The sequence below is a fragment of the Dipteris shenzhenensis genome, chromosome 29 (assembly GCF_047967505.1).
Source record: "Dipteris shenzhenensis isolate YYH24624 ecotype China chromosome 29, Dip_SZ_1.0, whole genome shotgun sequence".
Lineage (NCBI taxonomy): Eukaryota > Viridiplantae > Streptophyta > Polypodiopsida > Gleicheniales > Dipteridaceae > Dipteris > Dipteris shenzhenensis.
Genome location: NC_141624.1, coordinates 9,724,929 through 9,741,977, shown reverse-complemented (window position 1 = coordinate 9,741,977; position 17,049 = coordinate 9,724,929). Strand labels below are relative to the sequence as shown.

General features: G+C 40.6%; 1 protein-coding gene across 2 annotated transcripts in view; it reads right to left on the bottom strand.

Annotated features, from left to right (window-relative positions):
• Window positions 1-16,809, bottom strand: part of LOC147882411 (uncharacterized) — a 36,132-nt gene extending 19,323 nt beyond the window's left edge. The window contains exons 1-10 of one of the 2 annotated variants that reach the window (XM_087400853.1): window positions 16,425-16,809; window positions 15,801-15,899; window positions 15,607-15,665; window positions 14,557-14,618; window positions 14,302-14,357; window positions 13,590-13,661; window positions 13,353-13,418; window positions 13,109-13,173; window positions 10,005-10,040; window positions 9,213-9,289 (exon numbers count right to left, since the gene is read on the bottom strand). In XM_087400853.1, the coding sequence (XP_087256979.1) occupies window positions 9,213-9,289; window positions 10,005-10,040; window positions 13,109-13,173; window positions 13,353-13,418; window positions 13,590-13,661; window positions 14,302-14,357; window positions 14,557-14,618; window positions 15,607-15,665; window positions 15,801-15,899; window positions 16,425-16,490 (658 nt within the window). In that variant the 5' untranslated portion in view covers window positions 16,491-16,809. Of the gene's footprint in view, window positions 1-9,212; window positions 9,290-9,999; window positions 10,041-13,108; window positions 13,174-13,352; window positions 13,419-13,589; window positions 13,662-14,301; window positions 14,358-14,556; window positions 14,619-15,606; window positions 15,666-15,800; window positions 15,900-16,424 lie in introns of both variants that reach the window. The other variant, XM_087400854.1, reaches the window with a different exon arrangement.
• Window positions 16,810-17,049: the final 240 nt, after the last annotated feature.

The window sequence follows — 17,049 nt, the reverse complement described above, 5'->3', positions numbered from 1 at the left end:
GAGTAGTCGTAATTTGAATAGACACTCTTGACACAATAAGCATTTTATTATTAGTGTAGAATAGTTGTTATGGGGAAGAATAATCTAAATCAAGCAATTGAAACTGATAAATTGGCAACTCTAGTAGAGTAAGACAAGTATATTGAGGAGACAACCAGTGGAGTTTGAGATAAATTCACCTTTTGTAACAAAGAGCATATATTCTACTTATGCACACATGCATAGGAAAATTACCTTTTGAAAGAAAGAGCGCGTATTTTTCTTATGCTCACGTATGTGTACATGGAGTGCTCGTGCACACACAAGCACGCATGTGTGTACACATGCACGCACACAAGCATGCACTAATTGACACACTTTCATGCACATGCACATGCATACAAATATTTCACCATGCACCCCACCCAAATTGTATGTTCCACAATAGGGGTTGCAATGTCAAAAATTATTATCCACCATTAAATCAACCTTTTAGGATACAAATGAAAATTTAAACAAGACCATTATGTGTTCTCATAGATGGGGGTCCCATACCCTATGTGGAACATAATTTTTGACATTGCAACCCTTGTTATGGAACATACACTTTGGGTGGTGTGACGCCAAAAATTGATATTTTTAATTTGGCATTGGTATTGTTTTTCCTCTATGTTTGATAAGAGTTTGAGTATCAGTGATAGCCTAGCGGCTCTCACTTATTTCTATTTTCTATGATATTGTATGGGATTGAGAGGATGAGTGGAATGGCTCATTGTAAATACCATAGGTATGAATTATAAATACCTTGGTATGGGGTGAGGGTTATTTGTGTATGGGATATTATGGAGTTTTTTAGAAAATAGGAAGAGTGAGTCATATAAAGAGGTGGGCTCATGTCCATGTGTTCCAATAATATAAGAGAGGCCACATGCCAAGCGTATGGAAGGCATGTGGAGGAGTGTGAAGTCAAGAGGAATCCTTCTAGATCTCCTATGTGAAATAAGGAGGATGTGGACATGTGGAAAAGAGAGGGTCCCTATGGGCTCCATGTGAGGAGAATCTTCACTTTCTTAATATTTTAAGAGTCTTGAGATCTTTTGATAGGACACATGGCAAGAGTAGCCAAAAAGGACATGGATGGTGATATACGTGCTTATGTGATTGATGGGGAAAGGAATCTACAGGCAGCAATTATAAATGGATGAAGGAGGGTAACAAAATCTCTATAAAAGGAGCCCTCCTCTCCCTTGTTCATCAATCTCTTCCACCATTAGGCCTCATGTTGTTGTAGCTCTAGTCTCCTCAAGCCTCTTCCATGAGCTTTCTCTCCCTCTTGTAGATATTCTCTTATGTAGACTCTTGAGTCCATCTCTCTCTAGTTTATTCTCTCTCTATGAGTAGTCTTGGAGCTCCCGCTCCCTCTTGTATGTATGAAACCTCTTCTTCTCCCTTGTGTTTATAGTGTTGGAGTGGATTCTCACTCTATTTGTAATGAAGGTCACTTCAGGTTCTCTCTCTCTTGAGTGTCTCGTCCCTTTTCTCTTTTAAAGCCTTGAAAGTTCTTTCTATTCGGCCGCTCACTGTGCATACATGGTCCATCTGTTTCCCGAGCCACCATGCAAGCTTCTTACCCTCTTCTAGGCAAAATCCATGAGGGGTGGATCATTGATGAAGGTGGAGTCTTGAGGGAGTATCTTGCTCAGGCGAAATTAGCCTGGGTGGAGGGCAGTTTTCATGACAGTTTGACCCCCTGTTAGTGTTTTGCTCATAACTTTCTGCTCGGTAGTCCGATTGTAATGAAATTTATATCAGCACGAAGCTCTCTTTAGTACGCATGTTTGTATGTGATTAGATCTTGAATTAGATACTACTGCAAAAAGTTATGATTCTCTGTGTCTGACAGTCTGTTTTTATGATTCTCTGTGTCTGACAGTCTGTGTCTGACAGTCTGTTTCCCGAGCCACCATGCAAGCTTCTTACCCTCTTCTAGGCGAAATCCATGAGAGGTGGATCGTTGATGAAGGTGGAGTCTTGAGGGAGTATCTTGCTCAGGCGAAATTAGCCTGGGTGGAGGGCAGTTTTCATGACAGTTTGACCCCCTGTTAGTGTCTTGCTCATAACTTTCTGCTCGGTAGTCCGATTGTAATGAAATTTATATCAGCACGAAGCTCTCTTTAAGGCGCATGTTTGTATGTGATTAGATCTTGAATCAGATACTACTGCAAAAAGTTATGATTCTCTGTGTCTGACAGTTTGTTTTTATGACAGTTTTTTACCCCCGTCTAGTAAACTGTCCATAACTTTTTAACCGCTTCTCTGTTTCTTATGAAACATATATCAGCGCGAAGCTTTCTTTGAGGCGCATGGCTCTAGGTGCTTAGATCTTGAATCAGATACTGCTGCAAAATGTTATGAGTCTCTGTGTCTGACTGTCTATTTTCATGACAGTTTTTACCCCCTTCCAGTAAACTGTCCATGTCTCTTCAACCGTCTGTCTATTTTCAATGAAACTTATATCAGCGCGAAGGCGCATCTCTTTGTGTGATTGAATCTTTGATATCATGTCTCTACTGAAAGTTATAGGCCTCTGTGTCTAATGACGGTTTGTAGAGTGTTTTGAGCTAAGTATAAAGGTGTCTATGAAGGAGGTGCAATGTTTCCTCGGAATCTACCCATCCGACCCAATCAGCCCCTTCAAACTCCTCGATATATATCAGTTCATGTCATGTTGAGCCGCAAGATCTTCTTTCAACAACGTATCGCTCTTCTCTTTGGCGCAAACCGGAATGTATCGCTCTTCTCTTTGGCGCAAACCGGCTCACTGAGATTATGGCCTCTGCTGATCCTTTCCTTCTCCCTATGCTTGATTACAACATCACTTGGGATGTTACCATCTTCATTCTCATCTGAGGGAGGAAAGTATGGTGTGGTATCTTGGCATAAAAGCTTCTTTCTAATGTCCCATTCTCAATGATAAATATCTTTGGCAGTCAGTTCGAAAGTAGCAGGAAGTGAAGAGGTGCATGAAGTTTATTACCCCCAACTTCATGTTCACATCTTTTGGTGGAGACGCCGGGTACGTTTGGTATTGGATTCATCCCACCTTACTAAACGGTCTCGGGTGTACTTGATTGCATGTTATGCTTAGAAGAGGCATGTGTTTTGATGAGATAAAGAAGATGCATGGAAGAACTCCGTTAGAAGAGATTGCAACCCGTTTAAGAGAACTTGAAGATTGTGAAGGTGATGCTCAAGCTATTCGCACAGTCACCATGATCATATTCTTTATGTTTGCACTGTTGAATATGTTGGTGAATCGACAACGCTGGCAGCAGGCACAATGATAGATTGGGGATTGTTCCATGCACTGGCAACTTGGTATGAAGAAGAGTTGAGTCTTTGGGTAGTTTTCGACTATAACAGTGGAGTGGTGATTCTTAATGCTTTCAACTTCTTTTGCTATGCAAATGATGAAGAGTACAATATCTTGAAGCTTTTATGTGCACTTCCTATTGTGAGAAGAGTGATTCTAGTATGCATGTATACACAATGTTTTCATGGTGCTGGTTGGTCACTTATTTTTGAAGATTTTGTTGAGGATCACATTGTGGAGGGTTTTCAACAAGTGGTTATGCATAATAAGTTGGTCTTGGTATACTAAGGCTCTGTGGGATCTTGTTCGGATCTTGTTTGGGATATTATTTGGATCTTGGTGTTTCCTTTCAGTATTTCATCATGGTAAAGATTCCAGTGTTTCGAGGGACCCAAGGGAAAGACCCGGAGTCTTATCTTTGGGATTTTGTTCGAGGATGCCGGCTTTTTGGATGGTCCATGAAGGATCGGGCGGAGATTTTGCCTGATTTTCTTAAAGGTGTAGCATTGAGTTGGCATGAGACCGTGCCGCACTCTACCAAGGAGCACTGGGACCAAGTGGTGGCAGCAATGAAGCAGAGATTTGGGGTAGTGGAGTCGCCAAATGCTTTGATGTTGCAGTTGGACTGGTTCTATCAAGGAGAGGGTGAGTTGGTCTTTGCGTTGGCAATCCGATATGAAACTCTATGGACAAAGTATGAAAAGGAAGCTTTGCGAGCTCTGACATCTGCATCATCGGCCCCTCAAAGTCTCTCAGGGATGGAGCACTTAAAGATGAGCAAATTTGTTATGGCTTTGGAGCCTCGTCTTCGCTCAAAAGTAATGAGTAAAGATCCAACAACATACATGGAGGCACTTCGCATTGCAACCAAGAAAGAAACTTCTCTAAAAATCGAATCCTCTTTTGTGTCTTCAACAGCTTCAACTTCTAAGGTGGAGATAATGGGCACTCCTCAGATACCAAAGTCCTCTGAGTTAGATCATAATATCTCCCAATCGATGGCAGAGTTTGCTGATGCACCACAAAAAGGAAGTTGTCAAGGAGAAGTCTTCAACATCAGAGAGTTCAAGCTTTGACTTAACCGATGAAGAAGAAGAGACAGGGTGTAGCTCTGAGAAGTCCAACTCAGAGGGTGAGGTGAAAGGAGTGGCCTTTGGTCTTTGTCTTGGTGCTAATCGGGATGAGTCAGGAAGGAACAAGGTGGTGGTGTAAGAAGATCCTGTAGAGACACTTCATGTGGAGGATGTGGAGCACACTAAACGACGCCAATGCAATAAAGAGCTTCTTGGTGATTCTCTATCAGGTAGTGAGAAGCTCCAGTACTTGGATATGCTAGATGATTTTCCATGTCTCTTTGCAATAAGCTATTTACAGGTTCGACCAGTCTCTCTTGTGGAGCACAAGATTGAGTTAAAGCTAGAAAGCAAGCCAGTTGTGCAATGCTTAAGGCGATTGGGGGTGATCCACGCTGAGGCACTAAAGAAAGAGGTAACACAACTACTTGAGGTGGGATTCATCTTTCCTGTTGATGATTCAGAATGGATATCTCCTGTAGTTGTTACACCAAAGAAAGGAAATAAGTGGCGAGTTTGTGTGGACTTCCGTCCTTTGAATACATGCACTAAGAGGGATCATTTTCCTTTGCCATTCCAAGATGAAATACTAGACCAAGTAGCAGGGCATGAGATGTATTCTGTATGTGATGGGTATTCTGGGTACTTTCAAATTCGTATTCGGGAGGAAGATCAAAAGAAAACATCATTTGTCACACCTTGGGGAGTTTTTGCTTATAGAGTGATGCCTTTTGGGTTGACCAATGCACCAGCTACATTTCAAAGGTTCACGAGTCAAGTCCTGGAGCCTTACTTGGGAAAGTTCATACGGGTGTTTTTGGATGAATTTTGCATTTATTCTCGGTGCATAGATCACATGGAGAAGTTAAAGATGGCCTTAGCTAGGATTGATGAAGCAAAAGGGTATCTAAATCCTAGCAAGTGTCATTTGGCTCAAACAAAAGTAGTCTTGTTGGGGCATATTTGTCTGAAGAAGGCTTGCAAATGAATCCTAACAAGGTTCAAGCAATCATGGCATTGCCAAGTCCTGAGAGTATCACTGGTGTTCGCAGAATTCTAGGAGAGCAAGTATTATCAACGCTTTTGTGATGATTTCACAGAGATAGTGCATCCCATGAACTTGCTGACAAGAAAAGGAGTTTCTTTCCAATGGGGTGTGGAGCAACAAGAGTCTTTCCAGCAACTTAAGGAGGCCATGAGTAAGGGCCCAATATTGAAGCCCCCTGATTGGTCTCAAGACTTTTATGTAAATCCAAGTATATCTTTGTATTCAGTTGGTGCTATATTGCTACAAAAAGGAGAGACAGGTAGAATGCAACCCATCTATTATGCTAGCTGACAGCTTACAGAGGTGGAAACAAGATTTGCTCACAGGACGGGAGGATCTAGGAGAAGAAAAGAAATGTAAGGAGAACATTAAAGATGAAAGGGATACACCACCAACAACTTTTGTTTTGTATTTTGATGGGGCTTTAGTCCTTCATGCCAACAAGGAGCCGGGGGGATAGTCTTGATGAATCCTGAAGGTCAAGAGGTATGGGCAAGAGGACAAGAACTTCCAGGTATCATAACTAACAATGCAGCTGAGTATAATGCTTTGATTCTTGGTTTGGAGGGTTGTCTTCAAAGTCAAGTTAAAGAATTGGAAGTAAGAGGAGATTCTCAGCTTATTATAAAGCAAATGCAAGGGCATTACAAGACAAGAAGTCCTCATTTAAAGGAGCTTAATCAAAAGGCTATGGCACTATGTAGTCAGTTTGATTTTTGCAAGTTTGTTCATATAAACAGAAAAGAAAATCAAAGGGCAGATGAGTTAGCTACTTAAGCCATTGTAGTACAAGACCGGGGGGTGGTTTCTTGGGTAGACACTGGATGGCCAAAACTACAAGATGTTCACAAATATGTGGAAGAAGGCATGTTTCCTCGAGGGTTAACTCCACAACAGAAGCAGAGATTGGTTACCTTTGGCCACGCCTCCATAAGGATGTATATGAATATCACGAATGGAACCTATCAGCTTGAGGATGTTGATGGCATAGTGATACCCGGACGCACCAATGAGTATCGCCTTAGATTCTTCTATGCTCAACCACCTTGAGGGCCAGCAGACCCTCTCTGTACTAGAGAGGATCTGCTGAGGGGGGAAAGATGAGACGCCAAAAATTAATATTTTTAATTTGGCATTGGTATTGTTTTTCCTCTATGTTTGATAAGAGTTTGAGTATCAAGTGATAGCCTAACGGCTCTCACTTATTTCTATTTTCTATGATATTGTATGGGATTGAGAGAATGAGTGGAATGGCTCATTGTAAATACCATAGGTATGAATTATAAATACCTTGGTATAGGGTGAGAGTTATTTCTGTATGGGATATTATGGAGTTTTTTAGAAAATAGGAAGAGTGAGTCATATAAAGAGGTGGGCTCATGTCCATGTGTTCCAATAATATAAGAGAGGCCACATGCCAAGCGTATGATGCCAAGCGTATGGAAGGCATGTGGAGGAGTGTGAAGTCAAAAGGAATCCTTCTAGAACGGCAATTATTCGGACACCCTTGCTTCTCAAAAACCTTTGTGATGTGGCAGCACCGTGATGATCATCTGGAAGTTGGCGGAGGGGTCAATCTAAGATAGAGCCCACGATGTATGAGGCTACGGCAGTGGCATAAAGCCTGTGATAGAGCATTGGCAATGACCGATATGAATGGTCCACCATTGTGGTCTCCTAGCTATGGCCCTGTGCCAGACAAGTGCCACAGTCACCCCTGTCAACCATGCCTTTGATCTGGTGAGCATGGAGGGAAGGTCCCCTAGTTCGATCTATGTCTTAGCCCATTGGTGAGTCTATCATGTCTCTCACTTTGGTCCTTAGATCTGCATCTCCTTGAGGCTTGTTGCTCCATGTTGTTTGGCTGAAAAACTCAGTGATCATGCTCTGAGTGGAGTCTCGCTATACACCTGATCTTGTCTATGTGTCCTGAGCAAATGCTCCTTGTGTCGGATGACCTCATGAATTGAAAGTCGCCATCTTTGATTTGGGTACGACAAGAACCTAGATAGGGGTCTAAAGCCATCCCTAAAGAGACAGTGATAACAAGCTCGTATCTCATAGTATACAGGGCATTTGAAAGTGAATTCCTCCTCTAACTCAATCTCCTGCCATCACCATAAGGACATATGCAACCCTCTCTAGGTATAACCTCAGCCCATCCAATCTCAATGCAGAGTTGATGTGATGAGACATGGAATTGCCCAATCAATATCCTCAAGGAGTGAGGGAGATGGATCGATGTGTATCCTAGTGGGTCAATGAAGCCCTCCTTTGAAATCTGCAAGCAGTGGTCTTTGTAGAAGCTGAATGTCACAAGAAGCTTGCCAGATGCCAACCACGTCCTGAATGTGTATAAGAGATTCTGCTGGATAACTTGGCTCAGATATGTGCCCGGACAGAGGGGGACTCAATGCTATGTTGAAAGGGGGAAATTCTATCTATGGAGCCCCAGACTCTCAAACCATCTGCATGAACATGCATAGCAAAGCCTTTGGTCACTCTCAGCAACCAAAGCCATGAAAGCCATGGATCAAGATAGGGCCAACCATCGTAGCCTGTAGTGCAAGCATAATCCCTGATGTGGTAGAGGCACGTGATAACTTGGAATGCTACATCCAGCTATAATACTACTATCTGATGTGGGACCGAAGGCTTACCGCAGACCATTTGTGAAAGAAGAGAACCAAAAGCCTCTCCACTCAAGCCCAATCTATCTCTGATAGATCTGGTCCCCAACAAGGGCTACCATACATACTTGCTGGGCGGACCAAAGAGCCAAAGAGGAGAGACTTGCTGTGGGGATCTAGAAATGAAGTGAAAGCACTACCGCTCAAGTCTAGCAAGCGTGGTGTATCCCATGCAGGCCAAACCTACATCGCTCGTCGCACTGTGTAAATAATCATGAGCTGCTTTTCAGACCCAAAAGTATATGCAAAGAAACATGTCCGTGCCACCTAAGATCAAGGCAATCTCCACTAATTAGATGGAAACCCTAAATGAAAATAAGAGTGTTGCACACAGTAGGCCACATCTGTCCATCCAAACTTACATTTTACAATGATTGCATGGACGTAACTCAGCTTAGTGCCTCCAAAATTATAGAAATCCACAAGATGATCGATAATACATTGGCCCACATACCGTCAATGGAAGTCTAGTATGAGAAGGGTGTGGAGCGTCAAGGTCACTAAATTCTATGACCTATCTAGTGAAACAAAGCCTAAAACCTCTGGCATGAAGAAAGACCCATCCATTACTCTTCATACCACATGGTAGCAACATATAGGTAAAATCTTGGAAAGAAATTATCCCCTCCTACCACGTCCTTGACTTCTTTGCATCCATCTTCCAGGCAGCTTAGAAAAGTTTCGGTAGGGTTACAAGCTACCCTCATTCCTTTCCCAAATAGTACAAGTTACAAGGGTTTCGATAGAGTTACCAGCTATCCTCTTTCTTTTTCCTGAATATTAGATCAGGATGGGATAGCACTTTAACCCTTCTTCCTCTTAGCATCAATAATATGAGACAGAGCATATTACATCTTAGGGAGAAAGCAGGATGTCGTTTTCTCTTCCTAGCATTTCCTAACTTTCAAACATCTAATGCCTAGTACAAGAAAACAAGTGTATGTGTTTGTATGATTATGATTTTGTAATTTGATTTTCCTTCAGTGACAACAATCATAAATCACACAAAATATTAAGAGATGGAAAGATTAGATGTAATCATCCAATACCTGGAAATATAGGCTTTCCATTTAGAAGCTCACCCAAAATACAGCCACTTGACCACATGTCAACTCCAAATGTATATCTATTGTAATCATAACACATGCACATATTAATCGTTCTAATCTGTTGTTCATTTTTTCCTTTAATATAAAAAAACATATTATGTTATGGGAAAAGGTGGTCAGAGTATACTGTTTTTTTGTGTCTGCATACATACATCTATATAGATGTACATGCAAATAAATACATACATCGATATATGTATGCATGTAGGTATATATGTATATGTACCTCTCTCTCTCTCTCTCTCTCCACACACACACACACACACTTTCTTTTTTTTGTAAAAGAACCTTTCATTAAGAAGAATGTACATTCATAGCTGTCCCAAAGTGAGACAGCTACTACTCTCTCCACACTTTTTTTTTAGTGAAAATTTTTTAGACGTTATATTATTGAGTAGCTATCCCAAAAAGGGATGTGCCAAAGTACATCAGCGGAAGATCTCACTATATGACAAGTATACATCAGAGTCTATGCAATGATTTTGTAGACAATCAAGAGGGATGTTGCAAGGATCACCTAAAAAAAGAGAAAGTAGGATGAAAAAAGACTCTATGATTTCTATCCTTTCATAGAGTCCAGATTGCCCACTAGCAAACCCAAGTGACGAACAGATAAAAAACAACCATTACTCGCTACACACACACACACAAAACTACAGACACATGCATGTATGTTTGTATGTAAAGTCATATCAGATATATCAAGTTGCAATGAGGTGCAGATTACCATACTTTGTTGAGCCAAGAAGAATTTCAGGGGCCCTGTACCTGAATTTGGATCAAGCCACCAAATATTCAATTTACTCATTGGAGATTTCCTTTTTACAAAACTTGCAATTCAAAACCGCACCAAAAGATTACATTCTTCTTATGCATAGAATCAAATATAATATTGATTTATCTGCATTTAAATTTAACGATTTGATCATAAAGGAGCTTGCAAAGAATTTGAGAATGCATCCCTTGAATATCTTAACTCATCCACATAGGAAATACTAGGATGTTAAACCTAATCTCTTTTGAAAATCTCATCAATACACAAGGATGCACACCTAGACTCTTTCCCAAATCCCATCAATAATCTGAGTACTTGTTATATCAGAAAAGCAGCCACAACGAGTTTGTCTAGTCATCATTTTGAATAATGGGTTTCCATGTATTGTATTTTGCAACCATATGGATTTATGAAAGAAATTTTCTTGCTGTTTTTTGTGATAGAGCTGCAATGAGGTTAGAGCAATAACATGCTTCTCAATTTTTGTTCTGATAGCAAGGATAGATCTTGGCCCTTATCCTTCTCCACATTCTCTTTACGACCCAAGTGAGGACGTTTAGCATGTCATTTGTGGACTTCAAGTCTTTCTCTAGTGAAAAATCTGATTAGGCATAATGCTTATGTTCCTAACTGTTTTTGTAATATCTTAAGCAAGGATCCAAAAAATGATGTAGATGTGGATAGATTTGTAAGGCAAGAAGATGCTAAGTTCCAAAGACAACCAAATGGAGACAAAATTGTGATGATGGATATAGGAGGAAGCTTGAAGGAGCAGCTCGAGAGCCAAGAGAGTCAAGAGGCGCCCTTACTATCCTTGTACCACATGCAAATCAGTCCCATTGAGTTGCAGCCAAGATTAGAGATCAACATCTCATACAAAAGAGGTTAGTACGTTTCTTGGAAATGCTCCATATTGCATTTACTTTGTTTATGGGAGCTGCAAATCAGCAAAAAGATAATCAAGGAATCAAGGCAGGCTATGTGGATGTCAAGTATCCAATATTGATAAATAATGTGGAGGAGGAGGTTATTTTGGAGCATTATGCTTGCATAATAAGCATATATCTGATGAACATGACATGGTGAAGCAATATCTACTTTCTCTTGAGGATGAAGATGATGTATCTAATCAAGTTTAGCCCTCATTATCATTGAGCCATATGCCATAAGCAAGCAATTTGCAGCCGGTACCTATATCAGGAGGCTGATTTAGATGTTTCTTGATGGAGTTTCTTCAAGTGGGCTTGAATATTCCAAGACAAATGTATAGACAGCAATCTCATAACTTGGATCTTATTTTGAATATAATTTGGGTGTGTTTCAATCTATGCCAAAATGCAAGCCTGGTTGGGAGTAACACTGCAATCTGCCGGTTGCCAATTTTGAGGAGCTTCAAAAGCGGGTCAAATGGACTGATATGGATGATGATGTGATATGGCAAAAAGGAATTCCTATATGTGGCTATTATCCACCCAAAACAGTTTTTGATTTGGATATGTCTAACCTACTGATCCGAAGGCGTCTTTTGGGCCAGAAAAACAATTTTCAGCATGCCAAAACTAATAGTTATGCATTGGAAAGTGATGCTTTGGTCATGGATGAATTCTTAATCATGTTTGTGGATTATATGCTGTTGAACCAGTAATCTTAATCAGCAAATTGAATTTGTGGTGTGTTAGATGTTCATGGTCAATACATGTTCAAATGATCTCCAACTTTTCATATGTTCAAGCAGTCTTGCTTGCTTCAGCCTATAATCAGAACTTTGGATTTGACATGCCTTTCATCAATTTGAGAAGTCAAGAATCCAGCCTTAAACAAATGCAAGAAGTCAACTTGGATATTTAGGCAACTAAGCATGAAGTGATCAAGGTCAAATCTAAAGGACATCAAGCGGTTGCTGTTGTTGATATATCCTTTATGTTTTATCAATGCTCAGCATATATTTTGATGCTTTATTTCATGTTCATGATGAGTATCTTGATGATATGACATATGATGGGATCTCGGAGGAGGATCAAAATTTTCAGAAAAGTGAAGTGTTGGAACCAAAGAAGAATGTACAAGATTCAGCTATTCAAAAGTTCTTGATGCTTTTATTGCCCTATTTTAAGAATTTATTTCATATTGCTTCATCGACATATGGTTCAGTTGCAACTGTCTACAAGAACATATCTTCATGCACATATTTCTATCCGTGCACATGGAGTACAAATTTGATTATTCATGCATGGTTCTGCATAGCATGGATGCATTTTTATCTTATAGGTTCCCATCCTTGACATGTAGCCATAACATGGTAGCAATGTATTTCCACTCACATGGTTATGACATGCACTATAAATTAGTTTTTCTTTAGTGCATAATAATTTCTTTCTTGTGGTTTTATAGACAGCTATGTATGGGAGTAGTTTGGACCTTGGTACTGCACCAAGCTCTTCAACCTATTAACCGCATGGTCTCGGATTGATGAGATGTTGCATCATGAAGAGGGTCTACTAATTTCCATTAGATTGAATAAAATAATATGGTGGGTTCAGGTCCAAGAATTTAGTCCAAATTCCTATCCATCAAGAGGGCCAGGTGCTAACCGGCCAAAAATGGACCTAAATATGCCCCAAAATACTGTGCAAATGTGCACTCACTCTAAGGTTGAGAGTGGTCAATCTTAAAGTCTATTCACATATGAGATGTGAAGGGGTGTGGACCTTCATGGTTCCCAACTCCTCAAACTACCTTTTCACGTTGTATCTTTTCATTCTTCAATGGTGGGAATTCATGAATTGCACGTATCCTTGAATTATGAAATGCGAATGAATGTTTCAGCCTGTGTATTCTTGTCATCTTTTAACACAATTTGGCGGAATAGCGGTGAGAGGTTTGAAGTGGGTCCATAGGCTTCAAGATTTTCAGCAACATTTGAAGGAAACTTTCGAACTACTATGTCTTTTATAACATCTAATCCAAGGTCATATAATTTCACAAAATGAGATTCCTGAAATTACATTCTTAGCATGTCAATGGAAGAATTATTGCTGAAAATTGTTAACTAAGCACTTACCAACGAGTTGCCACATAATCAGTCAAAATTGGGCTTTGGCCTGTGTCATCTTTCAACTGAGCTATCTACACTCATTGCCATGCCAATCCACTAATTTATTCACTCAAGGTGAGAAATTATAATCTTCAAGAAAATGTTTTGATTACACAATTTGTAATGACTGCTACATTGAACAACCTAACGACCTCCAGCATAATATCAGACGAACAAGTAAGAGGCTTCATAAATCAAGTGAAGGGCTTACAGAGCGCGCCAAGCCAAAGTCTGCAAGCTTAACTTGGCAGTCAGAATCCAGCAACAGATTGCTTGGCTGAAATGTTCAAAAATGAGGATTTATATATGAATCAATCCTGTTAAGAAGAAAAGGGTGATGTAACAAGTCATAGTACTGTTTCTAATTTTACAGCTTGAAACTTTAATGCAAATTCTTTATCAAATAAAGTTCTAAAGACATGCCCCATTCATCAAGAGGTCAATTTACCTTTATGTCTCGGTGTAATAACTCAGCAGAGTGCAAGTACTTCAGAGATTTAAATAGCTGGTACATGATGAACTGCCAAAGAAATAAAATTGAGTCATCTTTCTTTAAAAACATTGTCTTTTCATGAAAATTCCTTCAAATTCTATTCTCAAGAAACATGCCACTGAATAACAAGTTGGGAGATTGAAATCGGATTCTGAGAACTAATGTACTCTAGAGGAAGATTGACCAGCATAAACAGGACAGAGAAAAAGTCACCATTATAGACTGAGGAAAAGTAGCCAGTCTGTACTTGACACTCACAAAAGACCAAAGAAAAGTAGCCAGTCTGTACTTGACACTCACAAAAGACCGAAGAAAGGTCACCAGTATGTACTGAGTAAAAGTCAACAGGATACACTGAACAGTCTCTATTTTGTACTGGACACTTTCTGTAGGATGTACAGACAATTCTTTCCTATTAAAAAATCCATGCACTCATCACTCACCATTCCTCCCTTTTACTTGCAGGAGGTGTGATGGGGCAGTACTATAATTCAAAGAAAAGCATGCAACATTATCCACCCAGGACAGACTTTTACTAAACATTTGCAGTCCTTCACAATATGATAGAACCCCAGTACCATGCCCCTGCCCTCAAAAGAAAGATCAATATTTTTTCTGAAGTATGGGAAATGCACAAAGAAACACATCATTTGCCATGAGATTTCACCTGCTTGTGAACTTCCTCAAGAATGTTGGCCCTGATAACAGCATGCAAATCGGTCTCTACAATTTTATGTAAATAGACTAGTCTCAGAACCTTTGATAAAATAAACTGCTAGAATTAAGTTGGCACCACATAACCACGTGCAGACTGATTGATGTGGATGAACTTCTAGCAAAGCATCTGCTGATTACCTTTCCTATCTTAACTACAATGATAGCTGTATGGAATTTCTGTTATGGAAAGCCAGCACAGACTGACCCATGTATTCAAATACGAGGTAGAGGTCACGGTCATTTTCCGCTTTTAAAACATTTAGCAACCTGCAAAACAAAAGACACATTAGTCTCATAATCTTACACAGTATAGGAATGATCAGCACACACATGCATGTATGTCCAGAACAGAGTCACAGCTAGAATTTAGACAAGCATTCTAGTTAACACCATGCTAGGAGGGGAAAACAAAAGAGGGAACACATATGTGCTTTAAGGTCCAGAGAGGAGAATGATGTCAAAAAAGATAGACCCACCATTGTTGTAGAAAGTGGATACATTTTCCTCCAGAGGACCTGAATGCTTCGAAAACATAACATGGACAGAACTGGAGAAGGATTTTTTTAATTTCTCCCCGACACCCCTTCCCGTGCCACTCTCCTTTTCCCTTTCCATTTTCCCACAATGGGAAGGTGTGCTGAAGGTGACCACTTGGTCTAGCTAAAGGAGTTTGGTGGAAGCATCCATGAAACCCGCATTGAAATGGGCACCCATGTCGCTGGTTAACTAGGCCCAAGCCTGGGTATGGGATACTGCCAATTCACGTAGATATGCATGGCCATTCAACACCCTAAGGTTGTGATAGCTAGATGAGCAGTTTGATGCAATAACTGTGAATGACCCCTATCCAGAGATAATGTTCGGCACGTCAATGAGCAGATGCTCAGTTCCCGATGTTGGCGGCAACTTAGGAAGAACTATGTTTATATACAGGCAGGCGTCAGATACACCGTGTCTTGAGCACTAGCTACAAGATGTATGTCCTAGGCATTTTACGGCAATGATGATGGAAGGAAACTTAGGAAGAACTACGTGTATATACAGGCAGTTGTCAGATAAGCTGTCTTGCAAGCGCTAGCTAGCTATAAGCTGCATGCCCCAGACAGTTTACTGCAATGACCCCTACGCTAGTTCCGGTTCTTCGTTATTTCATGTTTCAAGGTACCAAGCAAAGCGCATTTTAGTACTCTTGATAACAACAAAAAGATATGTCGCCATGAGTTGCCGTCTTGAAAGGATTTGAGACATAACGTACTTTATTATGTTTTCATGATCGTTGAGCTCCTGCAAGAACATCACCTCTCGAAAAGTTCTCTACGCCAAACCAAGACATGAAGTTAGATAAATGAAACAGCTGCTCAACTTTGACTATTTCTAGTTCGTTGAACCTTCAATATGAGGGAAGGGCAATCTCAACGGGATGCTTTTGCTAGCAAACTAAGAACTTGCCTGAGCATCAGTGGAATTCTGAAATGCATCGAAAATCTTCTTCAGAGCTACTATATCATTTGACCTCCTTTCGATAGCCTTCCATACAATGCCGTAAGCCTGCATGTTTATTTTGTGATCAATGTTCGTGCCGTAGAAGATTTGGAAAGGCGTCGCACTACTTTGTATTCTAGTGTGTCGAATTCAACCGACTCGATATCGAGACCTCTACAGAAGTGAGAAAGATATACGTAGTGAACGTCGTCGACCTGTTGCACTCAACTTCGCATGTACTACATGGCGCAGATGACTTTCACACTACAATTTTGCGCTGAAAAACTGCAAATTTGATGAGACTAGCAGGTAACATTTTCCATGCAGATTAAAACACTTGCGCACAAAGGGCAGACTTCTTTACGTGGTAGAGCCAGGAAACCTTGATTTACAATACTTGATCCGATTACAAGAACAAGTTGCTAGAGTGATACGAGATAAGTAGATAAGCGGTCGTCACACACGGTTTGTATAGGCCAGTTTCCTGGATTCAAGCTTCAACGAAAATTCGACAAAACTTCAAATTTTCAAGGTTGGATATGAAGGTAAGCAACGTCTCGACTGACAATGTCATTTGTGTGCAGAAATTACCCCCTTTCCGAGCTTTTGACAGACATGATACTTGCGAAGCACATGCTTGTCAATCTCTTCGCTCATCGTAGCACCAGCTGACTAGAAAGACGATTCGAATCGCAGGGAAGCAGGAAAACAAGGGTCCGTCTGTGAGAATGCAGTCCCGGCGGGCATGGCTTTGGCCAAATCTCTTCCAAGAAGTGGTCTTCAGATGGAAGATGCGTTGGAAATCGCGAATGCAACGCGTTGTTTGCAGAGGATTCTCCCAAGAGATGCCGTTCCAATCACAGAGACGGTGGAGATGACGAATGAGGAGGCTCGCAGATGCATGTCGGCAAAAATGTCTGTTCCGAAGGCCGTTGAAATCAGGAACGTGCAACGCGGTGAAGAATTCTGTTGCAAAGCATGGGTTTCAAAGGAAAAACGAGATGGGAGATGAGAAGCCTTGCCATTTTATAACTGTAGTATGTACATTGCATTGCATTTCCTATTTCTTTGTTTGTTTACTGCCATAGTTCACAAATTGTCACCTTACCTTGGTTCCCATTTTATCAAAGGTTGCCCCCTCTCTCCTGTGTGTGGGTGTGTGTGTGGAATTACCCACAAAAAAATATTTGTGTGTGTCTGTGTTCACTCTGTTGTG